The sequence below is a fragment of the Rissa tridactyla genome, chromosome 1 (assembly GCF_028500815.1).
Source record: "Rissa tridactyla isolate bRisTri1 chromosome 1, bRisTri1.patW.cur.20221130, whole genome shotgun sequence".
NCBI lineage: Eukaryota > Metazoa > Chordata > Aves > Charadriiformes > Laridae > Rissa > Rissa tridactyla.
This window is the reverse complement of record NC_071466.1, coordinates 159,219,254-159,241,934: the sequence shown is the minus strand read 5'-3', so window position 1 is coordinate 159,241,934 and position 22,681 is coordinate 159,219,254. Positions and strand designations below refer to the sequence as shown.

The 22,681-nt window shown below is 37.2% G+C and overlaps 1 protein-coding gene across 4 annotated transcripts in view; it reads right to left on the bottom strand.

Moving 5' to 3' along the window:
• Positions 1 to 22,681, bottom strand: part of WASHC4 (WASH complex subunit 4) — a 45,798-nt gene that overhangs the window by 6,987 nt on the left and 16,130 nt on the right. For 3 of the 4 annotated variants that reach the window (XM_054196058.1, XM_054196064.1, XM_054196085.1), the window contains 20 exons: positions 22,371 to 22,531; positions 20,424 to 20,550; positions 18,956 to 19,081; positions 17,514 to 17,621; positions 15,823 to 15,969; positions 15,634 to 15,713; positions 14,599 to 14,704; positions 13,644 to 13,760; positions 12,522 to 12,690; positions 12,224 to 12,378; positions 10,671 to 10,745; positions 9,741 to 9,845; positions 7,532 to 7,666; positions 6,686 to 6,794; positions 5,924 to 5,990; positions 5,190 to 5,276; positions 4,299 to 4,446; positions 2,900 to 2,996; positions 2,224 to 2,420; positions 1,139 to 1,238 (listed from right to left, as the gene is read on the bottom strand). In XM_054196058.1, the coding sequence (XP_054052033.1) occupies positions 1,139 to 1,238; positions 2,224 to 2,420; positions 2,900 to 2,996; positions 4,299 to 4,446; positions 5,190 to 5,276; positions 5,924 to 5,990; positions 6,686 to 6,794; positions 7,532 to 7,666; positions 9,741 to 9,845; positions 10,671 to 10,745; positions 12,224 to 12,378; positions 12,522 to 12,690; positions 13,644 to 13,760; positions 14,599 to 14,704; positions 15,634 to 15,713; positions 15,823 to 15,969; positions 17,514 to 17,621; positions 18,956 to 19,081; positions 20,424 to 20,550; positions 22,371 to 22,531 (2,416 nt within the window). The remainder of the gene's footprint in view (positions 1 to 1,138; positions 1,239 to 2,223; positions 2,421 to 2,899; positions 2,997 to 4,298; positions 4,447 to 5,189; positions 5,277 to 5,923; positions 5,991 to 6,685; positions 6,795 to 7,531; positions 7,667 to 9,740; positions 9,846 to 10,670; positions 10,746 to 12,223; positions 12,379 to 12,521; positions 12,691 to 13,643; positions 13,761 to 14,598; positions 14,705 to 15,633; positions 15,714 to 15,822; positions 15,970 to 17,513; positions 17,622 to 18,955; positions 19,082 to 20,423; positions 20,551 to 22,370; positions 22,532 to 22,681) is intronic. The other variant, XM_054196075.1, reaches the window with a different exon arrangement.

Here is a 22,681-nt window from a genome sequence, read left to right as displayed (position 1 = left end):
AAGGCTTTTCACCCTGCTGTGCGTTTCAAGCTTTTCTCACCACAAAACACATTCTTCAGGGAACTGAAGACGCATCACAACAGTGAATATTTAACCTAAAATATAATTAACTGATGCCCTACAGAATGCTCTCCTAAAAAAGCCAGGGTACTATGTCTATTCTTACTCATCACAATGCTTGTAGTTGGGGTTTGGTGGGGTTTTTTTTGTTTGTTTGTTTTTGAGTTGAACAATTACTTAAGCAACTTCACTGAATATGATCAAATATAAATTCATGCTAAAAGACTTCTTTCTTTGCAAACTGTTTTCCTAATACAGAAAAAAAAATCATAATCTCACAAGTCACTTGTGTCTCTGTCAGTACTACATCGGAAAATTATTTACCGATTCCATTTTCAATATACTGCTACCTGAGTTTCTAAGTAACTTGTAATTGAACTGCACTTCTGTATCTTAATTTTTGGGACCACCCTCATTTCTTTGAAAAGAATTTTCCCATACCCAAGAGAATCTTCCGGAATTCATGAGGGAGAATATATAAGCATGAATATAACACACAAAATACCTGTGTTACCTAGTCAAGTGACCATACCACACATTAAGATCTTACCCTTTGAATATAACTCAGTGGCATATGTTTGTGTCACATATGAGAGCCATGTATATTATCTGCATCATCTGCCTACGTAAGTTGAAAAACAGCTGGTAAACAGGTGAAAACCACCAGTTTATTTCACACCAGCTAAGGCTGTGCAGAAAAATCTGTCACTGTCAAAACCGGTAATTGAGAGGGTAAGTATGATGTAAGTATGATGCTGAAGTTACTGAATTTGTATTACTCCAAGTATGCAATTCTCCCTGTCCCAGTTTTTTTTGGGTTGGTTGGGTTATTTGTGGTTGTCCCACCCCCACCTCCCAGAAGTCCAGCTTGAAATTCACCCATTCCAAAGAAGGCGACTGTGAGCTGTTCTTGACACCTCCATCATTCTTGACCCCATAAGACTCCTCCTGGAATACTGAATCAACCCACTAGCAAGAAAGTCACTATGGAAAAAAAGGAAAAAAAAAAAAAGCACTTTCCCTACTAAGGCACTCTTCTCACATGAGCCAAAGTGTTCTATGTGTAAAACTCACTCACCTTCTTTTTCTTTCTTTTCCTGGTTTTCTTCTGCTGCAGTTTTATCTGCTCTGAAAAAAATTCTTGCGCTACTCAGTGAGAAATAAAGGAGTTCAAATTCCTAAGGGAAAAAAGATACAGAAGAGGAGTGTCAGTGCATCGTAAGAATGAATTTGTAGACAGATATAACCGGGATTTTTTCAGAAGCATCTAAGGCAACTGGATTTCAATATCTAATTCACTTAAATGCTTTTGAAAAGTCTTCCTCCATTCGTACCTTATTCACATGCATTTTACACAGCAAATGTCAGCCAAAAACTTGAAAGGGTAATTTAAGCAAAAGCAGCATCAGTGAAATAAATCTGTCACTAATCCACTGAGGCTGAAAATGAGGTCTGTAGCAGCAGTGAGAATTTGGAGCAACTTGCCCATGGAAGGTCACGCAAGCCAATAATTTAAATGACCACAAGCTTGATCGGTTTCTGAACAAGGTTTAGTGATGTGGTTTTTGTGACAGCAGAGGACCAACCATAGTGCACGCTCGTGGGAGTCATGAGGACATACACGGCTTTATCTATTTCAACATCAGAGGTGCTTTTACAGAATGTAATAACGGACTATTTATAAATAGCCAGCTACAGATCTGTCCCATGGCCTCCTCAAATCAAGAGGCAGGGGGGTGCAGAAGGAGCACACATTTACACCACAGACGAAGCCTGGACTGCTGTGCTTCAAAACTCAAATGCATCTTTCGTCTATTTGACAGCTGGTGCATCATTCAACTTCACAACTCAGAATTAACACCCCAAGCAACTCTGAAGGTCCAGAGTGTTACATGAAATCTTTGTCGTAGGAAATCTAACCAAAAAAGTTATTCTCTCCTATTTAAGCATTTAGGTTTTAGTTGCATTAGATTTGAAACTTTATGGGACAAAGACTTCCAATCACCCAGGTCAAGTTCCCAACTCACTCAAATATTACAAACGATTATGACATACCCTTTGGATCACACACCTCAAGGCTTTATACTCTTTTTACAGACACCTGAATCGTGATGGTTAAGTGCAAAACTCAATACAGAACAGATAGCTAGACCCATGCTGTACCTGTAAGCAAACTTCCAGTCGCTTGTGGGTAAGGTTCATAGTTTGAAGTAGTTTTTCATCTTGATTAGTGGACTGCACATTCTGTTGCTTAGCTACTGCTCTTATTTCCTTCACGTACTTCTCTCTAACAGACTGGAACCAGTGCAGAGAATCAAATTCCTGGTACTGATCCAAAAGCTTCAGAATGTAAGCCACACCTACAGTCATTAACAAACCATGTACCAAAGTCAACATGTAATTTGTAAAACGATTTCTGCATGTCTGTAATGGATCAGCCTAAGCTGATAATTCCCACACTATTAAAATATAAATTGCAATTAATTTACAATTACAGGGAAAAAAATCATAATAAAGAACAAGTTTCAACTTTTGAAGCCCTCATAATTTATCCAAAGACTTGCATACCTTCTCACCTGCTGAGACCTGCAAGCTTTGAAAGAAATTGGGGAGCACCAGCATACGACAAAACTGTCTGCTCCCATACTCAGCTATTTGATGTTCAACAGATTCTGAACAAAACAACAACCTTCAAACCCATTGTGCTGAAGTGAAGACAATTCAAATTTAAGTTATGCATTTTTTAATTATGGTAACACACAAGATATAAACAAAACTTCTCGTGCAAATATCCGTTATGTTGGCTTATCCAAAGGCTAGCCATCATGCTGAAACTTACCCATGGCAAACCCATCATCAGTGAAAGCTGCTCCACTTTTGTTCTTCTTATTCAGTTTCTCCTTGCAACTGATTGAATGCTCTACAAAATTGAGGGTCTGGAAGAGTGAAAAGCTGTCTTGGAATCATCAAGAGAGACTTACAAGTTTTAAGAGGTTTTCACTTGCATGCTGTTACCTACAAATATAATTCCATGCCCAAAACTATGCTAATTGTGTCTCCCATCATTAGCCATTTTTGTATGAAAGCTTGTCCTTTTTCTAGATTTTTTTGGGGAAAAAAGTATGTTAAGCCTTGGAAAACATTTGCATAGACATAAGTAAAAAACCAAAGGTACATCTTCACCTTCATTGTTGTTGTCAGAATCTATTACTTTGCATTCTTTTGGTGATTACTAAAGGTAAACATGTAAACAAGTAACAGATAATTAAAATAGGCTACGTTCCTGGAAAGGTCAAAGATATTTGCGTTTTAAAGCTACAGTGTGTTAATTCACTCTATTTAAAATACAGTAAAAATATTTAAATATTCAGTAGATCCAGGTAGTAATACCGAGCAATGGGTAGGTGTCTGTATGCACTAACTTACTCTTGAGATACGGAAATGTGTGTACGTTAACAACTTCTTGAAAACCTATGACAGTTTCAAATTTAACTACACTGAAATGCCTTTTTAAAACCAAAACGAATGGTATATTCCTGAAACTGTATTTATCAGAAAAACCTCCACAAATGGGAAGGAAAAAGAACAAAAGTATTTGTCATGAGCCTTTACTTTCCCTCACTTCTATCACCATGACATACCTGTCCTCTCACAGTCTTAAGTTTATGGCTCATCAACATTCCAAAATTAGTTTCTAAAATGGGATGTTAGATCATTCAAGCCTCCAAACTGAACTGCTTCCAAATGCCCAGAGTGCTCAAGTGTGAATCACCTCAATTCAGATGGAACCTTTCTAAACAAAGCTCATTAGCAAAAGCAGTTCCAATTGCAATAGGGAATGCCCCAATTGTACTGCATTAGATTATGACATTAGAAGAGCCTAAATATATTTAGTGTGAGGCAGAAAAAGCACACACAGGAGAGAGCTGAAGAACATGGTTTTAAACTCCCTTCATTCTTGCTGTTCCAATTCCTCCTTTTCCATCTTGGCTTCTCCAACTTGGATTCAAACAGGAGGAGAAGAAATTTTTAAAGTTAGCTTTTGAGGGCTAGTACACAAATTGATGTAAACAAAGAAAAACATGGCTTTGGTTAACTGTCAAAGCAATCCCACTCATAATCAGGGAAGAAAGTAGAATACGATAATCAAGAGCCTAATACAAAATATGTAAACACAAACCTGATCTACATTTTTTTTTTTTAAAAAAAGTACTGGTACACACAGTGCAAATACTCACCAGTGGGGGAACAATTATATAGAAGTTCCGTAAATGCATATTCTTTGGACTACGGAATTCAGGAGCAAATACATCCACGAGCATTTTGAAGTACTCCGTTCCTTCTGCAAAGTTACGTGTGAGATCACTGAGGACAGAGTCCAACTGCCTGCAAAGGACAAGCAACGTCTTACCTGGTTGCTGCTAGAAGTTTCCTTGCTTGCTCACCCTTCAAGCTAACAACCCTCTCTGCACCCTTTGGCTGCACCTACAAACCAGTGTTCAGACCACAGTGTCCAGGATCACATCCTATCTCTACAGCCACCTTGAATCATGTTTCTTGATTTAACTTCCTCAAGAAAGGTTTATGAATACCTTCCTAAGGCCCTAAACATTCTAAAAGCAAATGTCAGACATGTGGCGAGGAAGATTGTTAGCCTTTAAACCACAAGGATTTTATAACAGTCAATTAATACAAATCACAGAATATCTCAAGTTGGAAGGACCCATAAAGATCATCGAATCCAACTCCCTGGTCCTCACAGAGCTACCTAAAACTAAGCCTTATGACTAAGAGCATCATCCAAATGCTCCTTGAACTCTGACAGGCTTGGTGCCATGACCACTGCCCTGGGGAGCCAGCTCCAGTGACTGACCACCCTCTCAGTGAAGAGCCTTTTCCTAATGTCCAATCGGAACTTCCCGAAATACCACTTCACATTCAGCATTTTTAAAACAACTGCTTCTATTTTTTCTGCTTTTACAAAGAGCAAGTATTTTGGGGTAAAATCCATTGAACTTTTAACACATGCACGGACAAAAATAGAACTAACAGCTGCATTTACAACTTTAAGATTACAATTCTCTCATCCCATCCCTGACCCAGACCTCAAAAGCATGATGTTAGGGTACCTTGCTGCTTTTTGTGTTTCTTCTGAAAGCCCTTCTTCTTTCACCAGCTCTTCGAAGTTAACAATATCTTCCAGATCAGGAACAAACCTGAAAACTTACTGTTTGTTAGTATTATGTTCAACTGCCTATGTTCACTGAAGTATCTACCACAATTTATAGCTTAGTTCATTTAGTCTTCTGGGCTTGAACTATTTAAAGTTACATTATATCATCTCCTCTCCCTAGCACTTGCTGCGCTTCATAAATATAAATTTACTGTGATTTGCAAGAAAATCAACTATTTCTTTGTATGTAAAAGTCATTATGTTTTAATGACCTTACATAAACACAGACAGTCATCCATACAGAAAAAAAAAAAAAAAAAATCAAAGAAATGTTTTTTTCCAAGTTCCTCAAGGCTTGTACTGGTTTTCCCTTAATGCACCCTCTTGAAGTGATTATAATCACGAATTACTGACTTAATTAAGGACTAATAACTTAGATGTACGTTCTATTAACTATTTTGCAGTGTTTTTCCATAGAATTTGTTCTATTTTTGGTGCTTTATGGCAATGATTGTACAGTTATGAATTCCAGCAGTGGTTTTGATAATTCCACTTCAATGAAGGCATAAAAATGGACCTTTTAAATCAAAATTTATGGGGGATGGGTAAGAACTCGGGGAATATCAGCATGAATAGGGAGCAAAGGAATGAGAAGGAGCAAATAGAAAAATGAAGTATTTGTGGAAGTACCTAATTGCACTACTACAGCAGTGAAGTCCACCAGATCTTATCATTCGTACATAGCCCATAGCATTACCTTTAAAAAAAAAAACAACAAGTAATTTATAATTAAATATATACACACACTCTTTGTAACTCCTATAAGCTCCAAAATGTACATTGAAGTTGCCATATAGTTTTGGCAAAGTAACTGTTCTGAAAGCCAAGTTAAAAAAGTTACATTGAACCCCAGTATCAAGTCTACGTAGAGAAATAAAACACAACTGCATCATCTAGCAAAGTTGCCTTCACTTTCATGACAGCGTAAGGGCCAAATAGTACAAAGTCTTTCCACTGGGCACATTAAACACTTGCAAGTTCAGATCAGTCCAGCACATCTGTGTTGAATGGCTGAAAATACCACTGTGATGTCATGAGTCACTCAAAGTTATTTCAGCTGGATATGCGGCTATTTTCTGAAATGCATGAACTTAAATGTACTATTTTTTTTATTGGGAAATACACTCAATCTGGATAAAAGTCAGTTCCATAACAAAGAAAGGAAAAACTTAAGAGAACAGGCATCTATGCAAGCTGTAGCTATAGTTTAAATTAAAACATGCAACAGCCATTTCTGAGTAATTAGACAAGAGTATTTATTTCAAACAGGGTACTTTCCATCTGACTGGAGTTAAACCTAGTTTTAGCCTGAGCTAAAATTTCAGTAACTAGAAGTGAAGACCTCTTCCATTTAATAACATTTATAACATTGTCTTAGATAGCATTTCTTACCTATTTGACTTATGAGCTGCCTGAACTGGTCAAGATAGCTCTGGCCATCTGGGGTTATTCCAAGTTTTCTGATGCCACGGTTGAACTTATCTGCTCTTTCAAAGGGATACTGGAAAAACGTTTTAGCATAATTTGTAAGAATAATTACCTATCCTTAAAGAAAAAAATAAATTCATCATAACAATACAATTGTTTGCAATGTATTCCTACTCACATCTACAGCTTTTTTTTTTTTTTTAATAAATTATACACCTGCCTGTCTAGATTGGATCACAAAAGTCACTTCTGCAAGCTGAGAAGCGAAATAGAAGTGTTACTGTGAATGAGAAAGTATTCCTAAAAGAAATAAGCACTTGACATACAAAGAGGCTGGCGGCCTATTTTACTAAATACATTGTCTCTCACATTTTTGAGAAATCAGTTTTAAAGCATGGAAAAATCAGAGCCTAGTCCCCAAATGTTGACATACTCGAATAAGTGCTACATGCTTGCATCATTCTAGATTCAATTTGAATAATCTTATTATTCAAAACTGACAACAACTGCTAAGCATGATTTAGACCGGAAGTTCAGAACCTCCAATAGACTATGATTCCATCAAATCATTGTTTTCAAGTCACTGAGAGAATGATTTTAGTCAACCCCATATTTACAGAGCAGACAAAATGAAACAAAGTCATCCTGACTACAGGCGTTTGTAAAACTGCATTTTGCTAGGACAAAAGCTGTCACTTTGTCTGGAGATACACATTTAAATAGTATGTTATGGCACGGTGCAGCTTCAGTCACGTGAAAGTTGCAGTTCTTTTAGCCAAGTTACTCTCCAACCTTCAAAAATTACTGTACCTTGTGATCATTTTGATCCTTGACTTCCCTGAAGAATCTGATGTCTTTGATAAGTCTGGATTTGATATGTTCATCATACATGAACTGGCTAAAAATATAAAACTTTTTCCTCAAAAATTGGTAAGTGAAGTTTACCTAGAAGAAAGAGAAACAGAATCATAGAATCATTTAGGTTGGAAAAGACCCTTGGGATCATCGAGTCCAACCATCATCTCCACTCCACAAAGTTCTCCCTTACACCATATCCCTTAACACCACATCTAAACAAGTCAAACACATTCAGGGATGGTGACTCCACCACCTCCCTGGGCAGCCTATTCCACTGTCTAACCACTCTTTCTCTGAAGAATTTTCTCCTAATGTCCAGCCTAAACCTGCCCTGCTGCAGCTTGAACCCATTCCCTCTTTCTATCGCTAATTACCTGTGAGAAGAGACCAGCACCAACCTCTCTACAATGTCCTTTCAAGTACTTGTAGAGAGTGATGAGGTCTCCCCTCAGCCTCCTCTTCCTCAAACTAAACAGTCCCAGCTCTTTCAATCGCTCCTCGTAAGATTTATTCTCCAGGCCCTTCACCAGCTCCGTTGCCCTCCTCTGCACTCGCTCCAGCACCTCGATATCTCTCTCATATTGAGGTACCCAGAACTGGAGACAATACTCAAGGTGTGGCCTATAGTCAAATAACGAAAGTTAGCAAAGTAATAAGTATATCTAGCAACCTGTTTTCAGTAGATCCCTGAATAACTTTATATGGAACCTTCCACTCAGTTTAGTTCAATTTGTTATTCTCAACTTATCTTTTTAATTTCACCGGTTTAAAAAAATAAAGAAAACTCTTCTCCTGGAAGGTCTACTCTCTTCCAGGAAAGGCAGAGGGACTCAGGGACAAGTTAGCTCTTTCAGTTCAATGACCTGTCCTACACAGCCATTAGCTTATGTCTGGAATATCCTGTAACTGTCCTTTTGAAGCAATACAATCATTTCAAGTTGAAAAGGGCAGACAACTCAACTTCCTCAGTCAAGTTGTGGAATCCGCATAACCTCCTGACATACCTTTTCACTTCCTCAAAGTTTTCTAAAACACTCTCCCACAGGGCAAAAGCACAATTCCACCCTACACACCTCAATTACTTCTCACGTCTGCATAAACAACTTTACTCACAATTAGAAGTGAATAAATCTACATCAACAGGAAATAACGTAATAGCATTTTTTTGAGGAACTGAAATCCTCACCATCAGAGCAGTAGTGCAAGGAAAGTTATTTCCAATCGTGCAAGAAATCACAAAAACCTTATTTTTCTAGTCATTTCTACTTTTAAAGCTGGTTCAGTATTTCAGCAAGTTTGGAGGCTTGTTTGGTTGGGGGGTGGTTTTTTTAGTTGTTTTTTTTGTTTGTTTGTTTCATTTTGTTTTGTTTTTGATAGGGCCAGATAGGGAAAAAGAAAGCAGCAAAGAGGTAGAAAGAAGTTGAGCCGCAGATTGGAAAGCACCAACCTGAAAATAGGTTTGGATACAGTGCCAAATGTGAGAACCACAATGATAAATTCCCTCTGCAGTAAGGAAGACACAGGAAGTGTCCTTATTTACTTTGCAAACAGATAAATACCTTCAGCTGGTTAAAATGACCACCTACACTATAGACATCATTAAAAGTGTTGCAGTAAGAAGTCAGTCTGCCAATAAATTGTCAGAGACTTGTAGCCTTTATCTCAAACTGAAAAGCTGATGTTCCTTAAGCTTAACGATTACAAGATGAACTTAAAACTAACACTGCATTTTTTCCAAGATTTGCTTTAGTAGACAGGCACTTTTCCTGCAGTTAACTGTCAATAAGCAGAAACATCAACTGCATGCTAGTTTATGCGGGCAGCTTAGAAACCAAAATATTCTACTATGCTAGTTTTATAAGTATTATTTATCTTTACTGAAATTCAGAGTTGCACCAGAACATCTGTATCTTATCTGATGTGGTTTTAGATCTCTTCATTAACTTTTATGTAACAACTGAAAGTGGTATAGCTCCTGAGAGATTTTCTGATATGGATCTGTGTTGTGTCCAAGAACTGATTTGTTTTATTAATATGCAAAGAACATTATCATTGCATTATTAAAACTGCAAAACAAAATAAACTATTAGGAGATGTGGGAGTTTAGAGGCTTTTGTGCACTATTAAAAAAATAACCAACAACAGTGCAAAAAATACTCACTGTTGTGTTCATGATTCCTGTTCCATGAGTTCGAATTGAATTAGCAATGTGTCGGATATTGATAGTATTCAAGTGCTTATTATTACTTGTTCTTTCAATGAAGATCTAGGAGGCAAGAGGAAGAGAAAAAAAAAAGAAAAAAAGAAGTTATTTGCCCAAAACTGACTCTGTGGTAAGTTATCAATCTAGGTAGCCCATATCCTGTTTGAGAGCAGCTAATAAACAGCAGTTAGGAAAAGAATCAAGAAAACAGGGTATGCATACAGTAAACTTTGTCTAGTACGTTCTTCCAATCTCTGCAAAGCAGAGATTAAATAATTCCAAGGGAGATGTTGCACCCAAACTCCCATATTTATTGAGAACATCCCGTACATTAATTGGTCTAAACTCTTTCAGCACATGTTTGTACTTTTTGCCCCACTACACACCATGGCAATGAGTTTCAGCACTGAATTGTGTGCTGTGAGAAAAAGTACTTCCTTTTCTTTAAGGAAGCCACTCATTTTAGTAGTGGGCCCCTCCTTCTACATGGTGAGAGACCACAAAGAGTTGTTCCCTGTACGTGTTCTCCATATCATTTCCCTGCTTCATCTCTCTAATAACCCATTTTCAGATACCCTTTTTTCAAACCGAAAAATCACGTACTTAGTATGTCCTTATACAGCAGACAACTATGCCTGCAGCCTTCTCCTAGCTTCAGTGAAATATTTGACATGGAGTGATCCTACTGGCACACCACACTCAAAATATACTCATATAACATTCTCTACCTACAGCATCCCCAAAGGTGATTTTCTAGAGCAACAGCTATTTTACAGTTTGTTATTATATATGTTCAGCTTGGGTTTTTCTTACACTTATACTACTCTGCACTTCTCAATTCCTTCAAATCAGAGCCAAATCCAGGAAAAAGTATGGGCTATACCTTACCTGATTATTCAGATTGTAGAGGTAGCGGGATACAAAAACATGAATATTTCTCATGATTTCCAAAACATCCAGGCCCTGAAAGAATATTATCTATTGAGAACTATTATGATAAATATTCTCAAAAACTACTGACGTGCCTAACTACTAAGGTGCGCAAATACTACCTCTGTAGTTACTTGAAAGCATTTTAGAAAGCAACGTTTTTGCTTTACAAAATGATGAATCTCTTTACAATTTTTGTTTAGTGTCTCTAAGATAATGCTTAGAGGAGAAAAAAACAGCTCAACTCATGTTTTACACGTCTAACTTTTTTTTTCCAACTTCCCATGAAAGTTAGGAATCCTCCAGTCTATTCCACATCCCCCAATTAAAAAAATAAAATTGAAATTTGGCTGTTTTTCAGACTCCAGAAAATGGAATCTTACCTTAGAAATTTCTATAGACACATAGATTTCTACTGAGACATAAGCAACTAGCTACTTTTTGATATTGTTTTGCCCAACCTGTCTAGAAGACTCAAGTTTTGTGTTTACAATATAAGTTTTACAATTGTTTTGCTTGAAGGAGTCCCTTTAGTATTGTTGTGCATAGAAAGGATGCTATTTAATCTATACACTCTATTTCCAGTTGTGCCAAGGATTTTATCAGGATTTTGCTGGGGGAAAATGGAGCATGAGGTGTCTTTGTTTTGAAGTAAAGCGCATACCAGAATGAATGTTATGAAACCCATGTTGAAATGATTTCATTCTTTATAACGATGACCAAAAATTGCCAATAGAAAGCCAAAGCCAGAAGTAGAAACTAATGCATAGCACTTTTGTACCAAGAAGCAGCTGGAGTTCTTAGTTCTATGCTCTCCTTCAACTTAGGAGGACACAGCCGTCATGTATTTGTAAGAGCTTTCACCAATGGGCTAATGGGGAATGAAGGGAATGAAGCTAACTGCCAAAAACATTCGAGATACCAAAACTGCTGAAGGAAATTCTGCAGAAATATTCAAGTTGTATTTCTTTTGCACCGACCCTATGACCTTCACCATTAACTTGATGAAACTACAATTTTAATCTACGTGTAAACATGTCAAACAGTTTCTAGGAGGCTCTGAGTCACCCTCCTATTAAGCTAAGCATGGATGTCCCAAAATCCTCGATGACCAGCCTGTGAAACAGTGTCTCTTGATGATGACTACGCAGAACCTCCTGAGAAGCAAGCAATAAACTAGGGAAAAGACCCATCATTCAAAGGTAATTCCAGACTCATATTTCAGACATACTGCTTGCCAAATTGCTGATACTGAATTTTCAAGAAAACATTCTCTTTGTATAACAAATTTAATTTTATTAAATCTTAAGTTAAAAAAATGAGTAAGTCCAACACAAAATTAACTGATACTATCTCCAGAGGTAGATAAAGATCCTGTCTCAGAAATCAAAGGCCACTTTTTCCAAACAGTCCTCTACTCTTGGGTACTTTCATTTCAACAACTCAGTCCTTTGATTAGCTAGCTAGCGTGACAGTGAACAAGTGATATTTCTATCTTGTGGGCACTGTACCTGTTCCAGAGTCTGACTGGGAAGATGTGCTTCAGTCATACTTAAACCATAGCGCTGAGTTGCTAGGTTTCTCATTTCACTATAGGTGGCCCAGTCATGAAGAGCTACAGTTGTTAAGTTGTAGAAGGTCTTGTCCAAATAGTGAGTTACATAAGCTGTAAAAATATAAAGGATGAACTAAAATAATACTACCTATTTAGTTATGAAAGTGTGGAAAGAAGTGAAAAGATATACTGTACTGAGCCAAAGTGTAACAGAGATTAAAGTAATGGAATCAAGAAAACTTATAACTGCTCACCTTTTATGTCAATGAATCGATTGAAAAAACGTATTGGGTTCAGAAAGAAGAAGTGAGCCAGATCCTTCATACCAACTCTGAAGGGGTTCCTGTCATCCAGTTTTAGGTGTGTATGAACTGATAAGCGCAGGTCCTTTTCTATCTCTTTACATAATTTGTCCAGCAAGTGCTATCCAGGGAAGTTAAAAAAAAAATAGAGTCACATTTGGTGTCTGCTTCCAACGTCCTGTTAGCAGAACTAACATCTCTCTCCAGAAATACATAAAAGATTAGTTAAACTAGAGAAGACAGGTTTGCTTTGGCTGGGCCACACAAGTCTAAGCGAATATATACTTGGGAATCAGAAGGATATTTGATTCTTCTGTTCTAGCACACAATAGCAAGCAAAAGCTACACACCTCAGAAAAGGCAGAGGTTTAGCCACCTAATGCCATTGCGTACATGATTAAAACTTCCACGTAGGAGTTTGATCCAATTTAAACTTAAGTATTCCCACTTCTCATCTTAAGAGGAACCAGACTTACGGCTGTCTGTCTTAATAATAAGACCTAACTTAGTGAGGAAGAGTCTCGCAATAAGCAATTTGGCCTGATTTTCTGCAGAATATGTAATGTTTGATTTTGAACTAGTCAAACAAAAAGAGTGGTTCAAAGGTTAAAATCTAGGACTTGGGAAATCTGAATTCACATTTTCTCTCAAACATCCTTTTTAATTCTAGATAATAATTCACTAAAGAGGCTACCTAAATTTACAGAGCCTTCATTACTAAAAAACATGCATACGTACTAAGAACAGTAGTACTTATTTTAGGCATTCATACAAGCAGCAGCTAATCTGACAAAAGGCATCCTTTGTCTGCACAGTCAAATCTGTAACCAAGGTTTTGCCAACTTACATAATTTAGAGTGCAGTATTTTAAAGTTCCCAGCCAACACAGATACCATTAACAGATCTAAAATAGCCTAAATCATCAGTGAACACTTTCATATTTATTAAATTACGTCACACCATTTTCAAATGTCTCTATTTTTATAGATCATATCAGGTTTGGTACAATAGATGCTGGGCCATTAGACGCTCCAAGCATACTGTCACCTTTAATTTCCATTCACAACAAATTACCTCATTGAGCACTTCCATGATTTCTTTGTCATAGCATTCCAGAAGCACCTCATAAGATTCCAAGTGCCTCGCGTGCATCATAGAGGGTACACAGTCCCGCAGTGCACTAAACATATACTGAAAAAGGACACTGTTAGGCTTAACCAACAAATTGATAGACATGTCAGCAGCATCTCAAGTAGTGTTCAAAGCTAACAGGCAAATCCAAATAAAGCTAACAAATCAAAATCGCTAGTCTTCCCACTTTTATTAGAAGTAGACTTCATAAACCCTAAGGTTTCCTGTCCTTAATGCGTTCATCTGAAATATTTAGTTGCTATTGATCCATTTAGCGGAAGGTCATAATTATTAGCTATTTCATATGAAATCATTTGCACTTTATTCATTTCAGCACTGTAATTGACCATGGCATGCACAACAGTAGAACAGATGATTGATTTTTATCGGGATTAGCATGACAAAGCATGATTCACGTCTGCAGCAAACACCTGATACTTCAAAGAGGGGAGGAGAGATGAGGGGTGGAAAAAGCTACAGGACAACTATCCCACACAGCATCACTGAACATAGTGATATGTGCTTTAGAAATTAGTAAGCACAATGTGGAACAAAGGTTTTTAATGTTCAAGTCTAGCAAAAAGTATTCATTTCAAATTAGAATGAATGAAGAGAGAGGAACAAAGAGACAGACACACAAAGACCCAGAGTTAACAATAGGAACCTGAGATTTTTAGAGCAATCTAACAGATGTATTTTAATTAGATTTAGAACAAAGATTGTTTTTACATCTTCCAGATTGAGAAGACATTGCTGCCTCAATAGTAACTCTTGCCTGGGTTATACTTTTTTTTTTTTATCTTTTGCCCCCTGAGTTTCAGTCTAAGCTTTATCCTTTCATCTGAACCCCTTCCACTACAGTGACTTGTTAAACTAAGTTGCTAACATTATTACTTACATGCAGTCTAGCAGAATCAACTGCATTTTCATACACGTCATCTAAATAGATTGGAAAGACTGCTCGATGCCAGTACAAGAAACAACAGTCACATTGTGCTCGAACTCTAGAATACAAGATTACTTATTAGACACAGAATTGGAAGAAACCATTCTTCTAATACAGTAAAATTTATTTTAGTATGTTTAAACTAAAGACAACTGCTTTTCAAACTTAAGTTTTACACGGTTACTTTAACGATCCAGATATGTTGTCCTTTAAAAGGAAGTTTTTTTTATTAAAGAACTTTTTATTTCTTGTTTTCCACTAGGCTATTTATATAAAAGGTATCTGCTTTAGAAAAAAGGTTCACTCAGTCTCTGAAAGAATTACGCCTTACATTACAGCAAAATCCTAAACAACTATTTTCTTATTGCATGCAATTAGTAGCCTAGAGGTCAAACACATATTCTAAGTTTCTCCTGTAAGTCAAAAAAAGAGAAACAGGCCTCTCCTGCTACAACCTGCGTACAACACTTATCCCAGGAATTTATCCCACGAGTCATCCAATGAAGGTGTTTGCCTCCCTCTCTCCATGAAGTATGCACAGGACCCAGGTATCCACCTGTCTTTCAGATGGACAACTCTATGTAACTGGAGTGTCCAATGAAACTACAGCAGCAGCAAAACATGGTGTTACATGTGAACAAACAGCCTGATCTCCCAAACAGACTGCTATTAACTCATAACTTTTGGGTTTGGGTTAAGAGGAAGACTTTAGCTTAACATAAAGCCAAGTCATCCAAGAAAGTGACAGACTTTCTAAACAATCAGAGAAGCGGATTACCTAATTGTCAACAGTTAGGTAAAACACTACTTGCCCAAAGACCAGCAAGCTTCAGGCTTAGCTCTGGAATTCTTTCTGTCCATCTCTGGTGTACATGCAAAAAATCGCCACCAGCATGCAGCTACCCGATTTTGCAATTCGCATAGTGAAGATCCATCTCCCCCAGTGACACTACACTGCCTTCTATATAATTTTGCGCCACTGCTTACCGCTCTGTAAGTTCACTGATCAAATCTAGTTTTTTCAGAACTAATTGAAGGGGAATGAGTTCTTCATCTTTAAAAGTTTTCTGTGCAAATGAAGAAAAAAAAAAGAAAGAAAAAAAGACAACAAGATTACATTTCTTTATAAGATACTACACCAAACAAGTAAAGGTCTGGAACAATCATGGCACTTACCATTTGTGTTCCCACGCTTAGTGCAAGGGAAACAATCAGTCGCCTCTGTTTTGTACTTGGCCCATTGAGGGTGTTCTCAGCCAACACCAAAGCAGACAGGACATCCAGGCGTTGCTCACTGTACTTTTTATCAGAAATTACTCTTTTCTAGATGACAGACACAGAAATTCAGAGAAAAGTTACCTAAAATTACCAATAGTTTACTTCTTTCCAAAATTTGTGGACTTACCATAAATCGAGTATTTCTGCTAACAAATTATGGTTTGTTAAGAGAGCTAACCGAATCCAGACTCACTTACTCTGACAATTCAGCAGTATTACCTATATATACACTTGGAATATGTGCAGTTCAGCCTGAACATGGGTCAGGTCATACAGTATACAAATACTGTGCAAGCTGCACACGACTGCATGCCAATTTTATTTCTAAGGTACACATCATTTAATCTTTTTTATTATTATTTTTTAATCAGTGACTCCCTGTTGTTGGTAACAAAATCCAGTTTACAGCTGAACAAGCAGAAGATGTATAAACATGGTAATAACAATAACTTGCAGTTTTCTACAAGTTCTAATTTATCAGAAGGATTAAGTGGAAAAGATTTGCATGAACAAATGCAGGGAACCAAGTCTTCTGGCTAAGAAGTTAAGTCACAGACACATTTGTGAGTAGCAGCGTAACTCAGAAGAGGTACAATTTCATGAGAGAGTTCAAGAAAATCTCTTCCGATTCTAAGCAAGTATGTTCAACATGAAGGTCCCAACCTTACATGCTATGTTAGGTATATGCCTTAGGCCTTACACCACTTAGAAACAAAGCAGAACAGATAAAAAAAGATCAGTACTAATGAACTCTTCTAATTACCAACGTTTGCCTCTCACGTCTTTTCTGAGTAGTCATCAAAATACCAAGAATTGTTCACAGATGTGTCCTCTTCGATATCCACTCAATACACAAATCTCAGCATATTTCTATGTATTTAGAATTAATTTGTAATGTAATTACAGACCTCATTGGAAAAGGTTATGAAAGTTATCTAAATATAAGCAAACTATTTGTTTTGGATACACACAGTTTTTCTTCGTAGCTCTGAAGCTTGGAACTTCTTCAGTTCACACTACTCCTGATATTGAGATGAATAGATACCTATCTCAGCTTTTTAGAAATACAACTTTTTTTTTTTAATGCTAGAAAATATGGAGATGCCAGATACATAAATTGAGATTACAGCCAAATTTCAAACATATTAAAACAAATTTCCAAAATACAAAAGTCTGCTATTAAAATTCTAATCCATTTACACAAGCATGGTCAAACTAAAAAACAAAAAAGAAAGGAAAATTTAATAGCTGCACTGATATCATAACTCCCTTTGTAATTCTGCTACAGGTCAGTTTGTGAAAACCACTCGAAATAAAAACTAAAAAGAACACAAGAGGAACATGGCAAGAGATGCAGCAGTTTAGAGGAAGAGAGGGCACATTCTTGGTCAAAAGTAGATAGTCATCTATGCTGTACGGTTTCTAGGGCAAAGCTCTGACCTACTGGAAAGCTTAAATATCTGTTGATTATGATAGAGCAATGCCACAGATTTTTCAAAATTAAGAAAAATACTTCAATTTAAAATGAAGATTTTATTTTTTTTAACACTTAGCTAGGAAGATGAATTATTAGAACTTGGATTACATACCTTGGCTACAGAAATAGAGTGAAGAGCCTGATATTGCAGATGCTGAGTGATGTGCGTCACAGAATCTGCCACAACCATACTTCTTCGGTAAAACATGTGTTCTATTGCCTAAAGTGAATGCCAAAACACAATAGTTCAGGTAGTTAACAACATTGTTGCCTTTAGAATTTGCCTTTATGCTGGCAGACTCATCCACACTGCAAATAACAGACTCTTTCCACTTTGTAAAATACTATTAGTAGCAGGTGCAATTAACCCTTGGAAACTAAGAAAATCAAATCATTCAGGAGCATATAAGACTGTGATGTAAGCTTTGTTGGGTTTGGGGTTTTTGAGGGGGTATTTTTGTGTTTGTTTTTTGTTTTGGTTGTTTTTTTTAACTAGTCCAGCTCTGTTCAGTATTGCTTTCTGAAGTTATCTCAAAACAGTATTTTCCTTTTGGAAAAAGTACCAGGAGAAGTGCAAAGTCCTGTACTTGGGGAGAAATAACCCCATATGTCAATATATATACTGGGAGCCACCCAGCTGGAAAGCAGCTTGGCAGAAAAGGACCCCTATAGGGGTCCTGGTGGACACCAAGTTGAACATGAGCCAGCAGTGCACCCTTGCCACGAAGAAGGCTAATGGCATCTTTGGCTCCATTAGACAAAGTATTGCTGGCAGATTGAGGGAGGTGGTCCTTCCCCTCTACTCAGCACTGGTAAGGCCACACCTGGAGTACTGTGTCCAGCTCTGGGCTCTTCAGACCAAGAGAGATATGGACATACTGGAGAGAGTCCAGCCAAGGAGCACAAAGATAATTAAAGCACCAGAGCACCTCACACATGAGGAAAGGCTGAAAGAGCTGGGACTCTTCAGCCCAGAGAAGAGAAGGCTTGGGGAGGGTAAAATCTTATCCTGAAGGGAGGATGCAAACATGACGGAGCTGGGCTCTTTTCAGGAGGTGCCCAGTGACAGGACAAGAGTCAATGGACACAAACTGAAACACAGGAGGTTTTCTCTGAACATCAGGAAACATTTTCTTACTGTGAGGGTGACCAAGGACTGGCACAGGCTGATTGCCCAGGGAAGATGTGGAGTCTCCATCCTTGGAGATATTCAAAAGTCATCTGGACACGGTCCTGGGCAACTAGCTCTAGGTGGCCATGCTTGAGCAGGGGGAGGTTGAACCAGATGACCTCCAGAGGTCCCTTCCAACCTCAACAATTCTGTGATACCAACTAAGGAAGGCGATTAGAAGTTAATTAAATCAGTTCTAGCCTCCCAAATCTCCTGCTTTTTAATCAAATATAATCTTGAAAAAGAAGCCATGCAAAAACGTGTTCTCACTCAGTTGTATTGGTTTGGGGTGGGGGGGGTGATGTTGTATTTATATGTGATGTTCGATCAATGTTGTCTGTAAAGGCTTACATGAAATAAACAGCTTTTATCCAGTGACCTACCTTCAGAAGTTCTACAAGTCTGCACAGAGCTTTCACCGAGGTTTTGGTCATAGGTTTTTGCATTGACATGTAGAGATTCATTGTAGTTTTAATGATGGTGCTAAGACTGTATGCATAAAGAAAACCCTAAAAATAAAATGAGTAAAGGGGACGGGGAAAAAAAGGAATTTTTTCTCAACATATCAATCAAGTAACTCCCCTATGTGTTCTTCCATAAATTACAGAACTTTTGCCTTTTCACACTACAGAACCTACCACTCCACCTAATAAGCAAGCCTGAGATCCCAAAGCTGAATGAGACCCTTTTATTGGGCAAGCATTATGAAATTACCTACAAGTCATTAGATCACCTGATCATTAGCCTCTTCTAGAGACATTTATGTCAGTGAATTAAATTAATTGCACAGCCTCAAAGGTATAATAGCTTCAGACCTATTGTAAACCAACCCACCAAACAACTCCCATCCCCACAAAAATAGCCTATCACAAAAAAAAAAACCCTAAAACTTCCAGATTCTGTGGAATAAAATACACTGACAGTATTTACACAGTTCTACACTGTCTAAATAGAACTGTCCATTCCACAATAAAAAAAGCAATCATTTCTAAATCAACGTATGCTAAGCTTTTAAATACAATGTTGATTACATACAGCATGACAAAAACATTATTCAACTTATTTCAAAGGAAAAGCAGTAACATTAAAAAGAGATACTAAAAAAAGACAGCAAATGGTCTAAGGAACTCAATTTGCTACAGAGCAAAATTTACGCAAGTCCACTGCAAATAATTCAAATATAAAATCCACAGATCCTAGTACATGTTTGTCTATAGGTATGGAAGGTTCAGGATCATGCTTCTAACACACCTATTCTCATCAGGTTTCTGTCAGGCAGATAGATACATAACAAAACTAGCAAAAAATAAATTCAGAAATAAGATGCATCTTACATTAAGACTACATGCTGTTAGTAGGCCAAAAGAAAACCAGCTGCCTCGGAACGTAGTAAGATTCTTGCAAAGTACCATCACTAGGCAAAGCACAATGAAACAATACAAAACCTTTACTGGAAGTATGTACTGTGCTAAATAAAACTAGATTAGACACTGGTTCAAGTCCAATTTATGTACCTCACGACTGACTCAAAAGGAAAAAGTCCTAAAACCTTTACCACACAGAAAATGAAGCTTTCTTGGTTTCCTAAGTCAAGAGAAAAATTCAAAATTTTAGCCACTAACTATTTAGTCAGATGTGCTTTCCCCACACGCCTTATGGAAAACACCTACTACAGATTTACTTAAAAGAGTATCTACTGGGCATTTAAAGTTTCAGAAGAATACCCACATCGTAAAATAACACACCAATGATCACAGAACTTCTGTGATTTCTTCTTATGTTCAACAACTTGTATCAACACATCAGTTTGTTGCATCATTTGCTGTATCACCACATTAAAAGACTGCATACCTGGATGAAGACATTGCAGCGGTTAGAAAGATCTTCTGCAAACTTATTCATGCGTTGCTCCTTTGACAAGATAGATTCCATTTTTGTCATCCATGAACTCACAAAAACATAATATGACTGCATATCTCTGGAGAAGGAAACAAGCAATGGTGCTCAATTCAAATACAAAGAGTATGAGGATCTTCTTTTCTCTTTGCAAACATATTTCCAGGGGAAATATGTTACATTTTCAGTCACCAAAGTATAACTCTCCATTCCCAAAAGTATCAGAACCTCATAATCATTTACGTTTTAATTCTGTATTGGTAAGAACAGTTATATGTGTATAAACATACCCCAACGATTCAAAATCATCTATCTTTCAAGAGAACAATGTCTCTCTTAGCAGTACGTATACTACAATTCTTTAAATTGAAACACTAAATAAAATTCTAGAAAATGCTTTTAAACACTAAACAAGAGTCCTACACTTATGTTAATTTTTTTCCTCCAGGTTTAAATTTTTGAGTATATGTGTACATATATAAAAAAGATAAATATCTATATATACACACAAACACAAAAATAAAGCTTGTCATTACATCAATGCTAAACTGGATTGGTCTTAAATAACATAATTCTCCAGAAGTTAATCTGCTTGGATTACACTAGTTGTAATTAAATGTTTAAATGGAGTTCACTTTTAAAACTGCTATTTATTCTATACTGCAGAACTGTGACACTGCAATACTACTTATTGTAGCAGTTGTAGCAGGAAATGTACTCAGGTCATTGATTATGACAAAAAAACCCTACACTTTTTAGAGTATATTTAAGGCAACAGTCCAATTATCAAAGGCAATGCAAGAACTTGTAAAAAGGCAAGGAAAAGTTATTGGCAGAATTCAAGACAGCACATCGTATTACAATATCCTCAAAAATGTCTGTGAATACCCAGATCTTTGTTTTCAACCTCATGTTAAGAGCTGCAAGACATTACTTGTACCACTGTCAAAGACTGAAAGCAAAAAGCAGTGCAACTATGCTCCATACAGGCATTAAAATCCAGGAAAGAATTCAGTCAGAGCTCTTGACTCTTCCTGTGGATATAGGACAAACCAGGAAGAGGTAGATTGAAACAGAAACAGGGCAGTAGTGAAAATAATCTGCGAGAGGATCATATAGACATGGAGTTGCTTCTTCCCGCCCTCCTCCGCTCCAACCCAGTTCTGCCAGCTTCCATACAGGGTTGAAGGACAACCTGCAAACTGTCAGTTTTTACTTCTATTCCACAGACCCCATTTTCCATCTTGTTTTGGTCTGCAACATAAACAGAAATCTTAGCCCTGTTATCTCCCTATGCAGCACAGCACACTTGCTTATAAGAATAACTAAAAAAAATTCCAATAATTTTTAAACGTATTTTAGGAAGCACTTTGAGAAGGAAGTGACCTGCAAACTACATGCAGAGCACAAAAGAAGAGAAGCCTTTCAAATATAGATAATTTCAAAGATCATTAAACAAGCAATTAAAACAGTCATGAAGAAAGAAATGCTTGTAAAGAAAGTATCACCGAGCAGAGAAAAAACCTCTCTATAAGCCTATTAGCGACTTACTTCCATAAACACATAGAAAGCAGAGAGCCCCAATAGAAAACAGAGCCGCTCAGGCTACTAGATACTAGTTTAAAAAATATGGAAGTAGCAATAATTGAAACAACCAAATATTCAGAACTGCCAGGTCTCGTAATACACATTTTTCTGAACGGATGACATAAAAAAAAGCTTCGTTTTGACCAACGCTTTTTCAGCAACACTAACATACACATATTGCTGCAGTGTATTGGAAAAGTTGTTTAACACCACTGAGCAACATTACACAACATGCCAATGCACAGAACGAAGAAACCCACATGTTTATAAACTGTTTTCCAAACATGACCATGAAGCAACATTTAGGAAGCATACTTGGTAAGTGACTGTGCCTTCTGCTGTAGAAAGTTCTCCCTTTGCATTTTAACTGCATGAATACTTTTCTTGTCCAGGAGTTTGGCAGCAGCTGGTATCTTCTGCATCAGAAAGTTGTCAGCAAACCAGATAATGTTAGCAGTTAATGTGATGGCTGGTACCTGGGGGGGGAAAAAAAAGAGAAAAAAAAGGGAAAAATACTACAAGTAGCAATAAACATAAGTAACTACAACAAATACTATGCCACCATGCATGTTTCTTACGCCTCTTTTGAACCATAACACACAATTCAGTTTATTTCTGTATAACTA